Source organism: Drosophila erecta, unplaced genomic scaffold (assembly GCF_003286155.1).
Source record: "Drosophila erecta strain 14021-0224.00,06,07 unplaced genomic scaffold, DereRS2 tig00000055-arrow-pilon, whole genome shotgun sequence".
Taxonomy (NCBI): domain Eukaryota; kingdom Metazoa; phylum Arthropoda; class Insecta; order Diptera; family Drosophilidae; genus Drosophila; species Drosophila erecta.
Window position 1 is genome coordinate 2,025,443 of NW_020825200.1, and position 22,374 is coordinate 2,047,816.

General features: G+C 46.1%; 2 protein-coding genes across 2 annotated transcripts; one reads left to right on the top strand and one right to left on the bottom strand.

The window, feature by feature from the left end:
• Positions 1 to 92: 92 nt before the first annotated feature.
• LOC6541988 lies at positions 93 to 22,332 on the bottom strand. Its single transcript, XM_001968293.3, has 13 exons — positions 22,152 to 22,332; positions 21,327 to 22,065; positions 17,955 to 18,077; positions 16,594 to 16,757; positions 10,561 to 11,020; positions 8,442 to 8,841; positions 7,944 to 8,374; positions 7,687 to 7,831; positions 7,466 to 7,617; positions 6,944 to 7,260; positions 6,423 to 6,707; positions 4,276 to 4,383; positions 93 to 472 (listed from the first exon to the last, which is right to left on the bottom strand). The coding sequence occupies exons 2-13, from the start codon at positions 21,472 to 21,474 to the stop codon at positions 299 to 301; spliced, it is 2,907 nt and encodes a 968-aa protein (XP_001968329.1). The 5' UTR covers positions 21,475 to 22,065; positions 22,152 to 22,332; the 3' UTR covers positions 93 to 298.
• Positions 11,377 to 12,479, top strand: LOC6542665. Its single transcript, XM_026979261.1, has one exon. It carries the CDS (start codon positions 11,415 to 11,417, stop codon positions 12,357 to 12,359), a length of 945 nt encoding a protein of 314 aa, XP_026835062.1. The 5' UTR covers positions 11,377 to 11,414; the 3' UTR covers positions 12,360 to 12,479.
• Positions 22,333 to 22,374: the final 42 nt, after the last annotated feature.

Sequence of the window (22,374 nt, forward strand, 5' to 3'; positions counted from 1 at the left end):
AATAAAGTGGAAAATCAAACGATGCATGAAAAGGCTTGAATTCAATTTGAGTGGGAAAACAATTATGTGCAATGCTATTCGATTGTGTTTTCAACAGTTTTTAGTTTATTCAGTTTCTCTCTTCTTGCATAATTTATACATAGACATACACATTTACATAACATAAACCACACATGTACAACTAACAAATAGTTCTCGCCTATCAATTTCACATTTCTCTTCATTTATGTCGCATTCGGTTTGTTAATATCACTCATACGCCACGTGTGGCAGGTCAGAGAGTTGCCTTGCCAGTCCGTCAAGTGGCATCGGGTTTTTCATCATCCTGCTGCAACGGCGCACTTTTCCTATTTCCATTTTCCTGCGCTTGCTGCTGCGGGGCCGATTCCGCCTTCTCCTCCCCCAAATCCACGGCGGTTTTCGAGGCATGCAACTCCGTCTCCTCCGGAATGACCTTGCGACCCTCTTGGTCCTATGGAATGCGAAGGTAAGAAGCGGATTAATAACTTTGAAGGAATGGTGTTTGGCGTATCGTCATGCTAAATATTGCGTAAATATGGTAAGTATTTTGCGGAACTCATGCCAAACACAGCATATTTTTAGTAACCCAGATAGGTGTTTTTTATTCGCGCGAATCGGGGTTTTTTAGGGCCACACTGTATTTGCTGCAATTAAAGTGAGTACACAACCACACACTGCCATCCACTCGTTACTCGCACACATGCAATTAGCAATTAAAAAGGTAAAATGCATGCAAAAACCAATTCCATAACGAGCATCAAAATTAACCAACCAATTCAAACAAAATGAAAGCATAAACGCCGAAAAAAAAAGGAAAATCAAGTGGCAGCGGATGAATACCATCCTGAATTGTGGCCGCATTTTGTGTTGTGCAGTGTAGAGTGCTATTTGCCATTTACTCACCCAACTTGCTTTTAGTTTTCCCTTTGCGCCCTCAACGCGTTTTCATGCACATGCGGGCAAGTATAATCAACATGCATGCTAATTTGGGTTTGAACATGAAATTTAAGTGGCCGATAAATCACATTTAATGGAGTTATAGTTCGATGATGCCCGGAATATTCAGCTCGTATGGATTTCCCGCAAAATGAACGTGTTTGCCGACTGGATTGGAAATAGAGGTTGCTACTCGAAGACCCACGAAAAACTAGTTTTACGTACGCTTATGGAACTTAACCCAATTTATCTTGACCATTGGTACTTTCAGTGCTTTAAACTATTGCCCTATAACTCCTTAGCCCCATCTTCTCCATCTTTTTGGGGTCCCTGGCTCCCCATTCGAATTTCAAATGATGTTTCCATTTTCCCCCACTCAATTCTCGATCCATAAGCATTCCGGCTGAGTTCGCATCGCATATGCACGAATAAACGAATAAACTGCAGCAGTTGCATCGGAGATGGCTGGTGGTTTTCCTTTTTGCACTTTTTGGTTTATTGTCGAAAGGCATTTCCGCGTCATCAAACTTTTTGGATAATTCGCCATGCATCGAACGTAGTTGGCTCGTTGTTTGGCTTTTTATTAAAAAAGTGTTTTGGGGTGGCTGAGTGAGGTGGGTGGAAAATGCACCGGCCTTGCAGTTGAATGCACAAAACTTTTCCAGCAAACTGACGCACACAAACAAGTGCACCTCTGTATAGAAATGCGCATCTTAAGTGGCATGTGTGCTGAAAAGCGAGAGGAAAACTCAAAGGAAAATGGAGGCAGAGCACGAGGTACACAGGAAAAAGTTCGTGAAAAAGCTATGTAATTCTACTAATTTCAGTTCGGTTTTTTTAAGAGCAAACTGTTTGGCAGGCAACATAATTGTTCGTAGTTTATCCACTTTCCGTTGAAATATCCTCTCCATACTTCATATTATGCAAATACGATTTTGGGGCTCAAAGATTTGAAAATATTTAGATTAAGTTGGGTATTTTTCTGTATGCACCGACAGCATGAGGGCCGAGAATTTCTATAATGTTCCTGTTCAGTTCATTTTGCGCTGCCTTTGTTTCCACTCCTTTGTTTGCCTTCGAGTCGGTCCTTCCACATATATGTATGTATACTATATGTATACATACGTACCATTTTAACCCCTCCTTGCGGCCCACACTCGCCACACTCGTGTCCTTTGAAGACGCTTACAATGGGCATTACTTACGCGCAATTTCGCGTTCACTTTTTGTGCGTTGTGCTGAAGAAGTTATTGGCCTCGACGAAGGGCCACGATTACGTACATATAGTCATAGTCCCTCCGTTTCTGGCCAAAATCAACAATGACAAATGTGGCCAAGAGCATCGAATTACGTGGCATTCATTCAGCGATCATTCCCATAAATATTTCTGTATTTGGTGCAGTTTCACTCCTCCTCTCGCACATCAATAAATCGCTCTCATGGAAAACGAAATAAAAATAATGCCAGCTCCATAAGGAAAGCAAAAGAAAACTCTCTGCATGTGTGTGTGTGGGTTTGGCGAAACTGCCATTTTTCCTAGCTCTAGTTGAAGAAGAGAGAGCGCAAACCGGAAATCGTAGAAGGAAGTGGAACACACACATGTACATACACGTGCACACATGTGTGCAAAACACACACACAGCAACCGTGGGCAATGCTAAAATATTGAGCATTCGATTGGGATTCCATTCATTCGTGCTTTTCGTTCTTGAAACCGTGGTGAAAGCATTCTGAAGCTCGGATGCTTGCAATTAAGCAATGCTAGTAATATGTTAAAAAGATACTTTAATGTTTTGCAACAATTTGGATTTAACCACATTTTTATGCCAGTTATTCAAGCTGTTATTTGTTACAAAATACACATCACTTCAGTTGAAGGGTGTCAACATCATATGTATTTATATTATTCATATATTTCTCTTCGTTTTCCATTGTTTATTTATGCATATTTATTATATTTTTAATTATGTTTGATTTTCCAATGGTGGCTTACCACGGTCGATTGAAAAGTTTGAAATCATTTGCCACATTCGAACAGACGTTGCCTTTTGGCTTGTTTGTTTATTCTATGGCATTGTTGTTCTTTGCCCCAACTACACCTGCCACCCCATTTTGTACTACCCCCAACCCCCCGTTAAATTGGGATAAACAAACATTGTTGCTTTTTTACAGCAGCTGCCATTGTTATTTCTTTTTGTCAAGTTGTATTAGGTTGAACAACAAATCATTTGGCGCAAAACGTAAACAAAATCAGAGCGCATGAGAGCATAGAAAAAGGAGCATTTTCCGAGCTATTCCGTATCTGAAATTTTAAACACTAAAGGAGCAAAAAACAAATGCCAAATGGGATGTGAGGCGATGTGAGGAACCGAGCTCAAATTGCTCGACGAGTGTGCAAAATTAAACTAAACTCAACTAAGCGTTCAGCGTGCAGGGGGCATCAGGGGGTTAAGCGGGGATTGTGGGTTATGCACATAAAAACAAGTGATGCCCAAAAGTCAAATGGCGCAAGTGCGGGCTTTAATTCAACGAAATAACTTAATGCCCGGATGGCTTGGCAAACTGCGACGCCGGAGCCACCGCGTCCTCCTGTTCCTCCAGCCAGCCATTTTTCACTACCCAACCACCCAGCCATCGGAAAAGCAACCAACAAAGCTGCACTGAGAGCTGTACATGCCATTGCATTTTCCAGCACGTCTGCACTGAGAGAAAGTTGTGGTGCCTATGAGTGAGACTTCGAACTTGAAAGCTTGCTTGGTTTCGTGATCCCTTTCTAAGGGAAAATGCATGCCCATCTAGCTGACCTTAAGCCGAGTAATTACACGAAAAGCTGATAGTGGTGCCCGAATTCTCGCAGTGCAGTGGCGCAATATCTTGGCGAGTGATGCTGCTTTTGCCACTGCCATGGCCTCTGTTTATTCGCATTCAGTGCTGCATGCTTTCGGGCGCCTGCATCCCAGAACAAGCGATGCCAAAAGGACCAAGGACCAAGGACGAAGGACCCAGGAGCCAGGACATGCCGTGCAGATGCAGTTACATATGTTTGTGTGCCGAATTACCCTGCGCCGAGGGGTCGCATCGATTGGCCAAAATTCATGGCCAGTCGATTTGGTCAAAAGGGGATCGGGATTAGGTTCTTATCTGATTTTGCATAGATTTACTGAACTCTTTCGCAAAATAATTAAAGTACGATAAATTTTCCACTCAGCAAAGGGTAAGTGAGCATTCGATCTTGCATGCATTCGGTTCATTTTATTTCAGACTATGTCTGGTTTCTACTGTGCGTTTTTGTTTTTTTGTTGGATTCTTGTACATTACCATTAACATGGAGCTGGGTATTACGGATAAATCCACAGCGGGTATTGAAGTTAACAAACCACTTGGATACTTTTTCATGCGGCTGGGAAAAAATGTTGATTCCACGCCCTGTTTGTATGCGAATGGCATTTTGGCTATAGCATATATTATCCACACATATAGTAAAGAGAGATGCATCCACACAGATACACACACACACACACACAGCCGCACAGCCGCTTTCTCACACATACGAAAATCGAATAGAAAGCTCTCAGCTTTCCTGGTTTTGGCAAATTTATTTTGCACAAAGCGAAGTTTCGGTTCTGGTTCGGGATTCTGCAGCCGAACTGGCCTGCAATTTGCAAGCGCCTTCTCGTGCACAGAGAGAAAAGGGGAGCTCAAGTGCGGAGCTGCACTCACATCAGCCAAATATTATACTAAATACAGAATAGCTTATCATAAGGATATGTGCCAATAGTTTAAGTACATTCTTGAGTATATTCTTGCTACTTGTTACTGTTGGTTTGGCTAAGTGTAGCACGTATCTGCCCCCCGCTGAGGCCACATCCCCCTGCTTTTTAAAACACTGCACTGAGTGAGCTCCTGGTCTTCCGGGTGCTGGGCTGGGATTCATTCTATTTTGTTGGCCAGTGATGTGTGGAGGCAAAACTGTCAGTTTGGTCTGTTTGGCATCGGAATGCTGGGCAAACGGCAGAAGCGAAAGAGCAAATGCCAGGAAAAACTTTGTCTTGTTCATAAATTCATTAATTTGTTGTGTTTTTCTCCCTCTCGTTTCGTTGCAGCTGCAGCGTTTGATTTATTGAATTATGGTTGCCTAGTTGCCATAAAAGCCTCGCCTCAAAGCATTGAAAATTAATTACGAAATTAACTTTGACAAGCGGCTTTGAGTGCAGCTGGATTGGGCTGAGGCTGAGATTGTAAAGGGAAGGGGGAGGGGATAATCAATTGCCGGACATATATCATGGGAAAGTTTTTAATTAAAGGATGGCTCGGATGAAACTGTTTGCTCGATTGCAATTGCAGCTTGGGGCTGCCAGTTGGTGCTCGCCATAAATTATTAAAAATGTCCAAAGATTTGGCCAGTAGGTATCTGAAAGTAAGTGTCATTGGCCAGATGGCTCGGAAACAAATTACACTGTTTAAGCCATAATGGCAATATCTCTTGCAACAGCGCACTTGAGTATGTAAACTAAATAAACTTTGCTACAAATCGAAAGGGGCGATAACTGGGCGGCAAATCTGGTTAGTTTGTGTTCAGTCCAGAGATGATGCAAAGCCTTTTTAAATGGCACTAAGTTTTTGCTTTTGAAATTGAAAAGACTACTGTTTCATAAGCCCCCCTCAAACGCAGCAATCCCAATCGATTTTCACCTGAAAACCTCTTGTTGTTCTGGGGTTTTGAATGCTCCTCTCTGCACGGAATTTAAATTTGCAGAGTTTGTGGCCAGCGGCGAATATGCTTGTCCGGAAAACAAAACCAATAAGCCCGGCTCGAATTCGAGCTGCACGGCAACCGGAATAGAGGAGCTCCAGAGAAGCCGAAGCTCCAGAGCGAAATCGAATCCACTGGAGCGGCATCAAAAGAAACGACCGCTCGACAAAGGCAACCAAATGCCAAACACACAAAACAACCGCCTCTCCAATGCCCCACTTGCCTCCTAAATGGAGTTCACTTGCAGAAAAATATGCCAACATTTCTGGGCATTCCTTTGGTAACTTAAGTGTAAGTTTCAAACAGTCTTCATCCTGCAAAAATAGACAGAAGCTATTCATTGCACGCTATTCCACAGGGAAATGTATATTTTCCAACAGGTTTCTCACTCAGCAGACTTTCTCACTTCTAAAGCCGCTTTTTCTGAGTGCATTTCGTACGAATCGAAGCCGAGGCGGATGCAGTTGGCCCCGCTTCCGGTAGTCAAGGCAAAAACCAGAGGCAGGATACGGCCGGGCACAAAGGACACGCGGCAGCATGCTAAAAGTTATTGTGGCAACAGATGTTGGGTATTTAAAAACCAAACATAGGAGCGTGAAGAACAGGAATCGAAACAATTGACTGCAATCAGCGAGAAACTCCAACGCAGAGCACACGCACACCGACACACACACACAGGACGAAAAAGGACCCCAAGGAGGTATGTACTCACCTCCAGGACCACGCCCTCCAAGGCGGGCTGTGAAATATTCTTCAGATTGCTGTGATTCAATTTCGGGGCACTGTCGGCCCGATTGCGACCCAATGATTGATTCGACGTCTTGTTATCGGCCTTGCTCAGCATTGAATGGTTCGAGGACTTGTGATTAATCTCCAGCGCGGAGCGCAGGATATCCACTTTGGAGGCACTGCCGATGTTCCCGTGCCGGGGAACGCCCCTCAAGGACTCCACATTGTAGCTGCTGCGTCGCACGGACAGATGGTCATGGATATCGGCCTGCAGGGGGGAAAATCAATTTAAAAAGCGCTTTTCGCCCAATCATTACGCGAATAATCGAAGGAAAATGTTGTGACGGGCAAAGGAATCATTAGCAAAAGGAACTGACTCAGCTTATCGTTTATACTTTCAATCATGTGAATTCAATTATACATTCGATAATTAAGTTGACAGAGGTATTGTATACGTGCGCTGACCAACAAAGGATGTTTGATTAGCCCTAGAAAAACACTCACCCGCGATCCCCGCGGCAGCGACGACAAACTGCCAATCTGATTGTACTTAATCATCAGACTCAGTCGCTCCAAGGACATCGAAGTGCCCTGCTCCTTGGTGGCCGGTTCGGTGAGCTTCTCCGTTTCTCCCGCCTCCACTGCCTCGACCTCCTCCTCGGACTCCTCCGTGGTGTGATCGAATTTCCGCAGCCAAATCAGATGGAGCAGCCCGTAGGCGATTCCTCCAACCACCGCCAGCAGGCCCATGTACCGAAAGGCATCCCGCGTGCCGAACTGACCAATGAGGAGTCCTCCAGTGAAACTGCCACTGCCGCGCCCTGAAATTGCACACACCAAATGTCATTACATACACGTAAAGAGGCTCATTAGGGCACACGGAGAAAAATGCTCAAAGTTTGCAAAATAATATTGCAAATATCTTTAGTTTTATGAAACTAAAGATATTTGTGGATAGATCCATCATATTTATGCGGATATTATTAATTCTTGTAGTTCCATAGGCATGTTCCATAGGCTACTTACCCAAACTAAAGTGAGCCATGCCCAGGACACCAATCAGGGTGGCCAGCAAACTTTTCGGGGCCAGAATCGAGCAGTAGGTAGCCGCAGCCACCCACATGAGATGACAGGATAACGACTCCATGGCCTCGAACGGGAAGCACCACCAGGCATTCCTTTGGCGAAAGGGGAAAGAGGTGAATTCAATTTGGAATTGCATTAGGCCGAATGCGATTCGCACTCACTCGATGAAGGAGTAGCCCACCAGACGACCCGCGTGCGAGAAGAACGCGATGATAATCAAATTGACGTGCCCAAAGATCCGTGTGATTTTCTCCGCTCCATACAGGAAGGGAATACTGCTCACGGTGCCCACGGTGATGGTGATGCCTGGACAATGAAATCAGTCGTAAAGGAAGGTCAGGCCAGGTCATACGGGCGGTAAAATGCAGCTTTAGTGTGCGGAATAATAACTCAAATTGGCCAGGGCGGATAAACTCACCCAGCAGGTAGTTTGGAGCCCCCAGTTCCTTGAGGTACAGGAACAGGAAGCTCTCGATGAAGCCCCAGAAGTTACCGAGCACGAACAGGAAGCAGATGAAGGCAATCACGTGGGGCATCTTGAGGAGATTCCACAGATCCCGGAACACATTGTCCGCCGGCAGTTTCTCGCCGAGCGGCATCATAAGCACCGACATCGTGGATATCACCAGCAGTACGTCGTACGTATAGAAGGCAGCCGAGTAGTCCGTGTACCCCAAACCCCTCGAGGAGTAGTCAATCATGATGCCCGTTATCGGCGAGAATATGGCCATGCCGATGCTGGAGAACAAACGCTCGCGTCCGAAGTCTCCGCCGTACTTCTCAATCATGGTCAGGGCAATCGGATCCATGATGGTTACTCCGGCGGACAGCATGGTGGTGGCCAAAAATCTGGAAAACAATCAGACGGGCAAGGAGACAGTGGGCATGAAGTCAACGCAGCGATTACAAAACTCACCTGAGCAAGAAGTACACCCAGAAAATGATCTCGTCCGTCTCCTTGTAGTCCGGCGGACAGATTTCCGGCGCATTCATGGTGAACGTGCAGCGCTGCATCATGCACTCTACAGCTCCGGATGCGATATTGGTCATATTCGTGCGCCGAACCAGGCCGCCACATCGCAAATCCAGGTCGTCCATATCCGTGAGGTTGATGTTGCCCCTGACCAAGAAGTCCCGACCGAATCTCTGCAGGATGTCGGTGACGGTCTCGTTGGCGTCCTGTTCGATCTCCATGCCCAGTTGCTCGGTGGGATCGGCGAGATCCGGATGCATCTGCAGCATGAAGTAGGTGGCATCGTCGTTGTCCGAGTGCACCCAACTGCTCCAAGGCAACTTCTTCTGACTGCTGTCTGTCACTGTGGAGCAATTGCATAATAATTGTATAAGACTGCTTAGAGATTTATTGATTTTTGAGCCAGCTCTCGGTTCAGGAAATTAGAAAGGCCCTAAATTACTGCGAGACAAGAGTTATAATTGTGAGTCTTATCATTTCTCATTTCCCCGCTGTGTTCGACTGAGTTTTTCCCGTAATCAGACAGACAGTAAAATTGCTTCTGCACTTTTCCGGCTCTGCTCCGCACCCTCGAGAAAAGAGCAGAAAGGATTCTGCTTCTGACTTCCAGTTATATCCTGGTGTGTCCTGGACGGAGATGTCCTGCGCCGGCCATGCATGACCAATTTCCAATTGTGCCAAGTGTCAAGAGTGGGGCCCGAGTGTAATGCCATCATGTTTAGTTAGTTATGCACTTTTGTCTGCTGCTGCTGCTGCTGCTGTTCGTGAATTCCCACATTGTGATTTCAGGCCAGGACATTCCCAAAGTTTCGGACTCTCCTGACTTTTGTTTGGGTGAAAGAGGGCTGGGGAGAGTTTAGCCAACTTCTGACGTACGTATAACTCATAAATAGGAGATGTTTCCAGTTTCGCACTTCTGGGAGTAAGGGATCTAATGTTCTTTTAGGAGCTAATGGAGGACACTTGTTCCAATCATCACTTCACGTTTGATGGATTGTCTATGAAATCCGATGGGCAATAATTGAAATATTCCTTATTATCCCCGCTAAAGTGAATGTTTTCCTTATATTAGCAACGCGGTCGCTAAAAATACAATACATTTCCATTATCAAATGTATTTGTTAAATAAAATGAAATTTTAATCCATAAAGGTAGTCATGCCACAATCTTTTCCCTGCCAAAAGTAAACTGTTTACCTTGGATATTATCCCGAGCGAAAGCACTCTCGTTTCCATCTCCATTGGAAATGTTTTCATTCCCCCTGTCTATTTTCCCCATCTACCGACGGGCTGCCGCCCACTTTTAATAATGTGGAATAAAAACGCCTTTCAGTGAAGTTTTTTCGGAGAATTGGAAAAAGTTCCCCCGTAAACTTTGGCTCCACACAAAACGTCAGGCTTTAATGACAACCAGCAGCCACCGCACTCGCACTAGCACTCGCACGCACTCGACAGGTTGAATTATACTTATTTCTTGCAGTTTCATAGAGAGTCGACTCGGTCTTTGGCTTTTACGGAGCAAGTTGCTCTCGGTTTCTGCTCCCGCCCTGCAGGTTGCTAGCTCACAAAGACGGAAAAACAAACTAATAAAAGTAAAACACACACGGACAGGGGCAGGAACATGGACACGGACAAGGATACGGACAGGGATACGGACATCGACACGGATACGGACACGGACACGGACACGGACAGAGACTATGGACTTCAATGGATGGGTGGGTAGGGGATAGGAGAGAATCGCAAGTCGACAACAAGTAAACTGACTGGAAGAACAAAGGAGCGACTACATAGAATCAACTTGCCCAGCTACACTGGGACACAAAATCTGTGGATTCTTTTACCCAGCATTGAAAACATGCAAAGAAATGCTAAAGAAATTTGTTAGTAATATAGGGAGTGAATAAAATGTAAGCACCCCTGATGATTTTTTGAAAATCTAGCCTATACTCTAACTAGAGTTTCTTCGAGTGCATGTCCAACTGGCCGTGATAATAACGCTGTGGTCAGTCGGAGGAGAGCGAAGGGGAGTCCGCTGTGGACGGGTTCATCACGTCACTTACAATTCAATCCCTGCATGGACATGGCCGACAGCTCGGCTGACGATGACTGGCCGAGCTCCACACCCACACCCGTCTCCAACGCGTCCTTCAGCTGGGACATTGGCGGGAACATGGTCGATGACATATTAAGTACTTCTTGGTATCTGCTCCTCGTTTGCGTTGCGAATAACGCTGGCAATGATGACGCCGGCGATGTGGTGGTCGATGTGGTTGGGGCCGGCGATGAGCTCGATTCCGAGGAGGGTTCCATTGTGGTCGTCCTTGTTGTGGTTGCTGTAAGCTGGGATCTCTGCGTGGTGGACGAGGTGGCTGCCGGGCGCACATCATACGCCGGGGTATTCGTGTAAAGCTGAGGATTAACTTGCTCCTGCATCAGACAATAGTCGACGCACTGATGCACGGCCAATTCCAGCTCCGGCTCCTCCGGACATTCCCGACTTGGACACGGCGACCACCAGACCTGCGGAGAAAAATGCCGGGCAAGCGGTGGGGAAGAGACAAAGTACGTATTGGAAATTAGAAATGGGTAAAGGATTTGTGCAAGCGCGCTATAGTAAGGACTGCATATATCCCTGAACATTTGCTCGGATTCCTTACATCGATTGTTTGAGCTTGCAGTAAGCTTGGCTCATTGCTTCTGCACCAAAGCGATGGGATATGTGAGAACATTGTTAAGGTATTTACTGCCACACATTTTTCTATCCTTCGAGCTTCAAATAATCTATCCTAGTCGTTTTAGAGCAACCCAGTTGGCTTTAAGAACGCACTCCCCGCTGTCACCCTTCCGTTTTGTCAGTACCAATTTGGCAAGCTATTTGTAGGTCATACAATCCCTGTAAGCTGAGCAACCCACAATGTCCTCTGTGCCGACCAAGTCGTGGAGCATCCAGTTGCGCGAACTGGCCAACTCGCCCTTCGTCATAATCGCGCTGACCTGTGTCCTGGGATACGTGGTCTACCGCCAGACCAGGCGCCAGCATGGAACCTACGACGATGAGGACTACGAGAACGAGGGGCACCGCAAGCTGCCGGCTCCGCTCACTGGACTCCGTCTCAACCGGAAGCAGTTGGCCAAGTACAACTCGCAGCGCCCGGATAAAACCTACTTGCTGGCCCTTCACGACGTCATCTACGACGTCTCGAGTGCCGAACATATGTTTGGACCTGGTGGAAAATACGCCGAGCTAGCGGGAACCGAAATATCGGATTTCATAAAAAAACAAGCGACCTCCGTGATGCCTGAAACTGAGTCCAGTTACGACGACTGGGAAATGATGCTGGAAGACTTCTTCCATCCCGCTGGTGTGCTTATCGACGTGGACAAAGATCTGATCACTGATAGTGTGGATAAAATGGACTCAATTGTGGAAGCATCAAGCGAGGACGAGGATGGCAAAGGTGCTGGGGAGCAGCAGATGGAGCTGGTGAGGGAGCCGGCAAAGAAGCCTGATCCGAAGCCGGAGCTACTGCTTCCCGAAATTCCGGACCTGAACCTGGGCCCAGCCGATGATGCCATCAACTCCGATTGCGATTCCCTACGCACTGCCTTCGATTTTCCACCAGGCCAGGATGATCGCGTGGATGAGCAGGACGAAGATGACGATGACGATGGGCATGACGTTGAGAAGGACAGGGACGAGGATGATGAAAAGGAGGAGGAGAAGGAGAAGGAGTCCTACCGTCAAGTGGGCCAGGGCGATGGTAATGCCCGACTCGGCGACGATGAGACCTTACCAGATGGGCCTAGCAACCAGACCATATGGAATGACGCAGATGTAACGGTGGTGGCCAGGGCTTAAACACCCCCATCTTCACACGCCGCCCATCGAAATCCAGCCAAAAGTGGCACTTAACCCATCATAAGCTCCCATATATGAACTTAAGCCCTTAGCCGTAATAACACAAACACAAACAAATACCTCTCGGATTTTATGTGTATCTGCATTCACAGCACTACACTGAGAAAAGCAGCCCGTCGCACTACCATCAACGCTAAAAATTATGTACAGCTCTAGATTCATTGGGATTTCTAATGTATTGCCATGCAATAAATGGGTTAACGGTCAGGTTTGTGTTTCGCTTTAAATATTTTCTTGGCAAGCAACGGGTGGGTGCAGTTTCTCGCAGTGCACGGCCTGCGGCTGTGTGCTCGTGTTCCCGCATATATCCGTTACCAATTTTAATGCGAATTCAATAAGGCTCGGCGAAGGGCTACAGGGGACGGCCTGATTGGGCGGCAGCATCGAGCGCCCGCCTGCAATAATAAAATGGTAATTTCCGTTCACTGCCGTCGTCGTCGGCGGTCGATGCCAAATAAATTTATGCCAAACGGCAAACCGAACTCGGCTCTATAATGGCATAAAATAGTAAACCGCAAGCAACAGGACATGGCCGGGCCAGTGGAGCAGGACACGGCAGGCGCTGCACGAGACTCCTGCTCCAAGGATGCTGATGTCCGTGGAACGTGCGGAGTGAACACAAATGTAGCCATAAGATGCGTTTGCATGTCCTGTTGCCAGCCAGGCGCTCTAGCAAGGGGTACCAGGACTTCAGTGTCCTGCCAGTAACAGCACATTGCTTTCTCTAGAACACTGGAGCATTGGGTGAGCAGGCTGTGCCCTATAGGGTACTGCATATTCGACTAGTTTGCTGCGGCACTACCCCTGTCTGCTGCAGCCATTTTAATGGTGTTATTGTATTTTATGGGCACATCATAAATACAAATTCAATATACGCCCGTGCCAAGTGGCAAGTGGCGAGTGGCGAGTGCTGGGTGGAATTGGCCGCCCTGGACGCGTGTGTGCGTATCGCTCAGACACACACTACACACACGCATGGGGGGAGTGGTCGTCTTTGGCCAAGGGCCAAGCATGCAGGATCCATCCAAGGATCCAGGACCAAGGACCCGGAATCTCCCCCAAAATAACAGTTCCATTGCGTTTCATTACGGCTAACGGCAATGGCTGTAGTGCGACTGCGATTGCGTGTGTGAGTGTGAGTGTGAGTTTGAGTGTCGGTGTGAGTGTAAGTGCGCTTGTGACTGTGCGTGTGAGCACGAGAGAGATTTTAGTGTGTGTGTTGGTGTTTTAGTGCGGCTTAAGTGCTAGCAAAACGACACTAAGATAAATGTACGTGATACACAGCCACGGACACGAAACACTCACACTGCCACTCGGAAAAATCCATAAGCTTTTGCCCAACCAAACAGAAAGATACATTTGTCTACCATTAAGTAGGTACGCTTTCACCTTCTGCGACTCTTTCAAACAACAAAAACATGTTTTTAATACAAGCAAAATACTCTTAAAAGCCACATGTTTTTCTTACTTATTGGATGGTAAAATAGCTGGCAGAATAGGGACAAGCAAAAATTGATACGGCCATGGTGAAAAAATAAAAATACTTATCCATGCCTGTGTCATTCAATTACTGCTAGACATCTGAAGTTGAGGGAATTATTTAGTTTTACCATAACAAGATTTTCTGCTAGTGCTTGTAAGCCTGATGTGCACTCGGCCAAAGTGGATTTTTGCCACCGTCTAGCAGTTGCAGAAGAACGCCAAAATCTGCCGCCCCTCCTTTGGAAAATCTTGCAGTCTGGTGAGCTGTTTCTAATGCGTTCCATTCGCTTGCTGGCTGTCAGGCTGCGTTGCTGCTGCTGTCATTTCCTATTTTCCATTTTCCATTCGAATTTGTTTAGCCTCGGCCCGCTCTCAAACGCAAGGGCCCTTCGGCTTCGTTTTACCATAATATCCCAGTCATGCGAATGCCCCGCCCCTTCGTTCGCCGCCCATAATTCGATTTATGTAAAACTCTTGTAGTCCTGCAGTCCTGCGACTGCTGCAATTTGCTGCCAGTGCTCAAGAGCTGCTTGTGTCCGAATGCAATTGCCAAAAGGTGTGAGGCCCTGGCTCTCCTGCTGACTCCATAAAGAATGCCGTATTGGGGGAATTGAACGGAGCTGAAGTCGGTCGAACACCTCGGCTGTGGCTGTGGCTGTGCTCCACATCTGCAAATCCATGCCCGAAATCTCTTGCTGGCAGCCGTAAAGCTTGTACTCAAATTTGTTATGCCACATCTAACCGGCTTACAGGAAGGACACCCACAGGACCCCAAGGACACGCAATAACATCGAGGCCCCAAAGCCGGAGTCAGAGTCGTTTGCATTGATACGATCATAAGCATAAAGCGGGCACACACACATATCGATATCAATAAAAAGGAAACGCTGGGGAAAATCACAGAAATTGTGCTACGGCATACATAACCCCTTAACCCCGCCGACCCTCCCAGATGGCATGACATTTATTTGCTTTATTTCGATGATTTTACATGACGCAAATTTATGCACAAATGCAGATAGAACCAGGAGCTGAACCGCACCAACGACGGTGAAAAGGACAAAAAGCTGAGGGCAAAAAGCGAATGGAAAGGGGATGACTGCAGCTGCTGCACTCACAGGGTGACAGAAAACATGTGCACTCGGAGAATACATTTGCTCACATGCACCTGAATAAAAAATGGTGCGGCACTGTGTCCAGGCTTAAAGTAACTACATTTTTATCTGTAAGTTTAAAGGAACATCAAGACCCGATTGAAATGCTTAAGCTCGTGTTTTGCGAGGAATACCCTTGAAACCTATTCAATTCCAATTTCCCTACGCCAATCGGGCTACAACTGCAAACTGGCCAACACGAAAACCGATCTTTGAGCTGCTTGCTGCCACCTCGTCGAGTGTCGTGTCACTGGAATAAAGGAATAGCTGCCAGTCAGGTCCTCCAGGCGTATACGTAATATGCGCGCTGTGCTGTGTGTGCGTACCTCGTCGCATTGCGTATCCGCCCCGTGTGCGTTTGTGTGTGCGCCAGCATGTGGCAAGTTGCTGGGAGCCCAGAAATCGGCAGGAAGTTGCCGGGCGGAACGTGGCAACTCCCTGCTTTTCCGCAGAATCGCGCAACGCGGCAACGTGCACACACAGATAGTTCACGCCTGTGCGGTTGTGTTGGTGCGCGGAGTGCTGGCGTGGGTGTGTTGCATGTGGCAACATAATGTTGCCACTGCCTCGAATAAATGCCGGCTTTTATGTAGTTCTCCTCCGCCGCACCGCTGGCTCCTGCGTACCCGCCAAAGTAGAGACGTGCCGTGACTGAAGTGAGGCCATTGTGAGGAGTGGAAAGAGGGCTTAAAAGCGGTTTCGAATGGCTAAGGGGGGATGCCGAAGATTTTTGGCAACTCACACGCAACAACTGCCATTGAAAATACTCGGGCTGGCTGGTATGAATTCGCTGCTCCAAATACAGCACACTTCGAGTTGAATTTGAATTACGGGCTGGCTAAAATGTGAATTTATTTCCGCCTTGAGTGCTTGAAGAAAATGTGGCAACTAAAACTTTAATCGCTGCAATATTAAATTATATCAAGTAACTACGCTTCCGTACTGATGATGTATTCACACCCCCTCCCCCTGTTCTTTACTCAGCTCAATGTGCATTTAAAGGCATCGGAAAAGTGCGGAGCGACTTCAACTCGATGATGGTAAAGTGGGTGCGGAAAATGCAGGGTAACCGTGAAATAAGCGCATTAAAACTGTACAGCGCAACAGCTGTTTTCCCAGGAGCAGCAGAATAACGCATCCGGGAACTTTCGCCGCAAGGGAAAACTGCCAGAATCGAGGTTGGAAAACCGCAGCCACATCATTTTAAGCTCTTAACTAAACAAGCGTCTAAAGATATTTGCCCACGCCCACCTCAACCGCAGCCCCTAAGCAGATTACAGTCATCGCCAAACATTCAAACTGATTGAAACGAAGGTGGAGCGCTTTAATCGATTGCAGTGCAGATTTCATCACTCTTTAGTGTGCACTGCGAGAAAAACCTGGGTGCTGAACGCATAAGGATGCAACCCGCAGCCAGTCGTACCTAATGTGCGTAAGTGGCAAAGTTTCATGCTTTCAAGGATGCATTCTCCTGTGGAGCTATTAGGTTGTCATATAGGTAGAAAGAGTTGGATAATTTTTGCAGTGGAAGAACTTACCTCAATGTCGCCGCTGTCCGGATGTCTCAATACGAACGCCGATGGCACCACGCCCGGAATCTCCTGCTGCGGAATAAAGAGCAGCGAGTGGTGGAAAATCGCATTCAGGAGCAGACTCATCACAACGACCGGTTTGTATTTGCCAAATTTGTCAACGAGGAAGCCTGCGGGTGGGTGGCCGGGAAAATGGCATCAGTACGGTAAGCGAGTAAGTACGGTGAGCGAAATTGCTGTAAGGCGTTGCAAGCTGCACCGTGGGGCGTGCAAATCCAATACTTGGCTCCGCCAAGCAAGTTGTCTGCCATTTGATTGCTTGCTGGCAGCTCGAATGCGGCTTAGGTTGCATTTTGTCAATGCTCACAAAGTTATTATTATGAAACCACATACGCTTCTATGTTCGACTAGAGCTCACAAACTTAAAATGTTTAGTAAACACACTGCTTTAAGCACTTGCAGTTCATTTCCAAAACTCCTTGCCCTGCCATTTTATTCGCTCGTTCATCTCGAACTCGTTTCGCTTTTATAGCCCCCAATGCCATTAACTGCGACTATCAAGCGCGATTATAATGCAAGTTGGATGATCGAAATTTTGATGTCGCAACTTTACGAGAGCGTTTTCACTTAGCGCACATTTTATATTTTTTCACACAGCTTTTATGTGCGGCGATTCGAGCAGCTTTATGCACTTGCCACACCAGCCCCACTTTTTGCTGCACAACATCACAACATTTGTCTGCAGCCAGTGTCCACATGAAATGTTTAAAAACCTTCGCTGTCGCCAACATTTCATACCGCAAATGCATCTTTTTTTGTTTAAAAATGCGAAAGCAAATAATAAGAACGCACGAAGCGCGCTGCACAAAAGGAGCAGAATGCAACCGCACGATGGGGGCACTTCACATACAGGCATTCAGAGCAACAGAGCAACAGAACTCTGTTTAATTGTCATTTAAACTGCAAGTGAATTAAATTATTCGCACTCGCCCGGAAAAGTGGCCTAAAAAACGCTGGGCGTTTGAAAAAGTCCGCCACGCGGGCGGATAAAACCAATCAAATGTCCGCTGTGCGGTTGAATAAATATATGTGTGTTTACGCAGCGCGTGTATATTTGGAAATAAATCATACAGGCTCAATTGATTGATTTCCCACTAAAGTCCTGCATCCACGTTGACCTCCAACGTGTGCACCCAGGTTTCTTGCGAAGATGCCGAGTTCCATTAAAGAGCGACTTGAAATGCACTTCTTGGCGAAACTCGCCTGGCTTCACTTTGCTCAAACAAAGCAAACTTTTAATTAAAACCCAGGCGGCGGGCTAATGAAAGTGCATGGAGGCAATTAACCGCCGATCCCGATCTACTCACCTGTGATGGGCGGACTGAGGAAGGTGGTGAAGGGCAGGGCCAGGTAGATAATGGCAATCTCCTCCACCGTGAGTCCAATCGACTGCATGTGAATGGTGAGGTAGGGCAGCAGGGATGAGGTCGCTGGGGGAGAAGAAAGTGCGGATTATTATATTATTATGCGAATTATGGGCGCGGGCGGGCAGAACTTAATCACCGGCAGGAAATGGAAAGGAGGGGAAATGGCTCAGACACAATGATGGCATTACCAGTCGAAGGCAGTTACGAAATGGGAGTTCTTGGCGATTGGAATGGCCGCAAAATATATAATTTGATGATGGGTGGAAAAGCGCGTTTCAATTCAAAAACATTGTCATTGGGCGCGTAATTAAATGACACAAAGAGCGTCATTAAATTAGCAAGTTAAGTGAATTAAAACAACGACTTTGTCAGCATTACAGCAAAAGGACATACGGAAAAATCTTGCTCGCCAGTGGTTTTGTGTAATTTCCTAAGTCCATTATGGCACATAAATCGCTATTATTTATGGCCTTCAAAATGTGCCAGCCGAGACACCGCGCAACAGAAATCGAAAACGGCCGCAGATAATCCCCTGCGTTTCAATAATTTATGAACATTAACGCGTCACGTGGCTGCAGTCAAAATGGAGGCGCAACCGAGGGAAATAATGGTGGCAAATTGGGCGAACAGGGCAGCAGTCACATTCCCAATTTGGCTGCCCGGCCACCAATTCATTCCGCAGCCTTGACCAATTTCAATGCAAACACGCCAAGGATGCCGGGCACGTAAGGATATGCGTGTACGTGTGTGTGAGCGTGGGAAAAGTGCGTGTCCTGAATGAAATTCGTTTGCTGAAGTGCACTTAAAAGGCGGCCTCGGAAAACGGCGGCTTGAATTCGCTTTACAGCTCCTGCATCGCCTCAGATAATTAACAATAATTCGCCCTGTGTGTGCGAGTGTGTGTGGAGCTGCTTCTGTTTGCCCGATGCAATAACAATTAATTGCTCGTATTGCCGCTGCCGCTGCCGCTGCCGCTTCTTCCCTTTCGCTCGCCGGAAACGGAAACGCAAGCATGTCAGGGTTGTTTGCTCGGCGGCCGCCATTCATGTTCAATCGACTTTTTCGACACAGAGAGAAAAGTATGTGCGTAGCTGAGCAGCTGCGAGACCAAGCAGGCTGCGAGTAGTATACAGTGAACTGCAGAGTTTTAAATAGTGCACATAATGCATAAACTGTTGCATTAAATGTAAGTGATTAAAGCACAACAAATATTTCTTTTGTGCAGCTGTCCGTGGAAAGTTCGCCTCAGTTCCGTTCGGTTTGGATCTGTTCCTGCCACGCTGTCATTCGTAATTAATGTCCTTTTGCCCATTTAAATGTTTTCCTCGCCCCTCGACGCACTTTAATAATTATTATTCCGTTTTTCGCTGGCACAAAGTTTTGCCAAACACGTTCGGGCCATCTATGCAATTTGCAACTACATATATGGAACTTTATTTGTGAATTTTAGAGCGAGCAGATGGAGGAGACAAGTGCGCGATGTGCTGCCAGAATTATTAATTGCGATTCATTTTTTCGCCCTGCTTTTATTTCGAACTCCGATCGACCGGTGAATTGTGAATTTACATTTGGGGAAAATTCTTGCACTGGATAACTTGGTTTCGGAAATTAAAGTTGATTGATTGAAAGCAAACTCTCGAGAAACTTGTAACCCATTTGCATAATTAAGCCCTACATTTGCAAGACCTTATTTTCAGAGTCCGCTGACCAATTCGCAACCACAAATCTTTTCACAAAAATAAAACTTGTACAGTGAATCGTGCGGGCGGAAATAAATGGAAAAGATCAAAAGAACAAAGGCCACAATTCACACTGATTGCATCGACATCAATATTGAACAAATAATCAAATGAAGTTAATTAAATCAGCAATGGGTTCTTGCGCAAACAAAAGGCACATTTCACCAACTAATTACAGTTTAATGTTCTTGCATTCATATTCAATAATAAATTCTCTTTTTTTGTGACCACCACGCCGAAGATATACAATTCTTTCTGAAAAAGCCATATAACTATTTGCTTTTGACCAATTTTAGACTCAAATATTCTTTGTAGCCATTTGAAGCTTTGTATTTAATTAAATTTAAATGTATTATTCGGAATAACATTTTAAAGGGAACAAAATGTACCAGAAACATGATAGCTGAAGCCACAAAAATAGTAATACATGCTGTGAAATTCCAATGTCTAGCCAATGAAATGTTTTAAATTACATTTTAGCTAAGCCAATTAAATTGTTCTGTGAACTTTGCACTGCCCAAAACCAAGACGAAAGTGAAAGAAATGCCGAAAAAGAATCCTCCGCCCGTCTTGAGCCAAATAAAAAACGCATTAATACTCATTTCAGTGACAAACCGAGTTAAGTGTGCGAAAGACAAAGGGGCGGGTGGGCAGTTGAATCTTTTTGCCATTGACCGCCAGAAAAAGCATTCAGAAAATGGCGCACGGTCAGAAAATAGGCACTCGTATACAGACGTACACTCGTCCAAGGCGAATCAGAGCAAACCTTTCTCAAGCTTAAGTCTCATAAGCTAGATTTATTTACAAAAGACGCACCCACACACACAGGCACACCCACACAGCCACACACACAGGCACACACATTGTGAATGCCTAATTGCCACACGCTGGGAAAATCTGCTCAATGTGCATCGGACTCTAACTGAATTTACACAAATGTGTTACATATTTCCCCAGCCTAATTGATAACTTCCGACCAGCCCGCTACCCTACATTTTGGGAGCAGGGGCTTCGTGGAGTGTGATAATGAATTCAGATTCACTGCCAGAGAAGCAGTCGGTTGCCCGGACTTTGCTCGGCGTTTTTCCAGCTGCTGCGCTTGTGTTTGCTTTCCAGCGATATGGAAAAGCGCAACTGTACCCTCTGTTGACGCGCTTATTTGGAATATTTGTAAATATTTCTGGGAAAAGCCCGTGACTTTCAACCGCTGATATTTCAATGTGTGAAAATAGAAGCCCCAATCAATATAGCTTATAGTAAGCTCTTTATAGAGCGCATAATATTGAAAAACTTGTAAAAAGAACACCCTTTTTAACCAGTTACCATTACTGCGTAAATATTGTATATCTTTGGACTTTAGAAAAAAGCCAATGCCTAGAATAAGTTGCTTTTCCTCTGACTCCGCTTCGTTCTGCTTGACAAAACAGCCGGAGCCAACGTGTCGTATGCGTGATGTCTGTAAAAAGCCGCGCAGAGCAATGAAGGTTTTTGGTTTCTTTGCCAGCTGGATGAAGAACGGTGATAAGAGCGATTTCTAATTGGTTTTTAATGATACAGTGCACACATTACTCACCGCCGTACATCACGAAAAGGGTTATCTTCAGCATTATCAGGTTGGGATTGATGCCGCGCCGCTGGCAGAACTCTCCGAATCGCGACAGCTCCACCTTTTCCGAGACCGCCGGATCCGTGGCCATTTCCTCGCTGACCATTTTCCCCATTTTCCCCTTGCTAACACTCGGCTGTTGGCATAGACTGTGCGTGGACTGTGCTGAAGTTCGTTTCAATGGAAAGCGGCCACCGATCTAAGTTTCTCGGTCACACACACACACACACAGGCACACACAGACACGCACACACACGGATACACGGATGCACACAGACTAACACATGGCAGGCACTCGAAATTAAATCCGTAGTTTATTTGCCTTTTACGATTTCTCTCGCTGGCTTTTTCTTGTGATTTTGATTAAATTCAATTGAAATTTGTGATCATCCAGGCAACCAAGACAGTTGTTGTTGTCGCTGTAGGTATAGCTATGCACGTATATATATGTAGATATATAAATATATATATTACACACTAAATCACAGAGCACAGTTTGCGCAAGTTTTGGGTTTTCACGACTTCTAATACTTGAGCGTTGTTGTTTTCAATTAGCTTTTCCGTTTCCCCGCACTTTTCAAGGTTTCCTCTTTGGGATTTTCCTTTGAACTGCTCACTTTCCACACACTTTCTCGATTCGCTCACAAATTTTCCTTCCTGGCCTGCCGCTCGAACTTTTCCAGTCGCCGTTCGCTGTGTGACTGAGCTGCAGGAAAATGAAAACGTCTTATCAACCTCTCAGCTATATCCCCAGATACACAGATCTGCAGATAGACAGATATAAAGATGTACAGATATACAGATATACAGATCTACTGATCTCCAAGATCCCATATCCCCCGGATCTCTGAGCACACTGGTGATCATAATGATGATGCTGATTCTAACTTAAATTGGAGCGTCGCTCGGTGTGTTGGTGGCCGATCCGGAGCTCTTCTAGTTGGTGTTTTGTTGATGCGACAAGATCGCCGAGAGATAATGTCTCCGGATTTCTTGAATGGAGATAAAAGCCAAC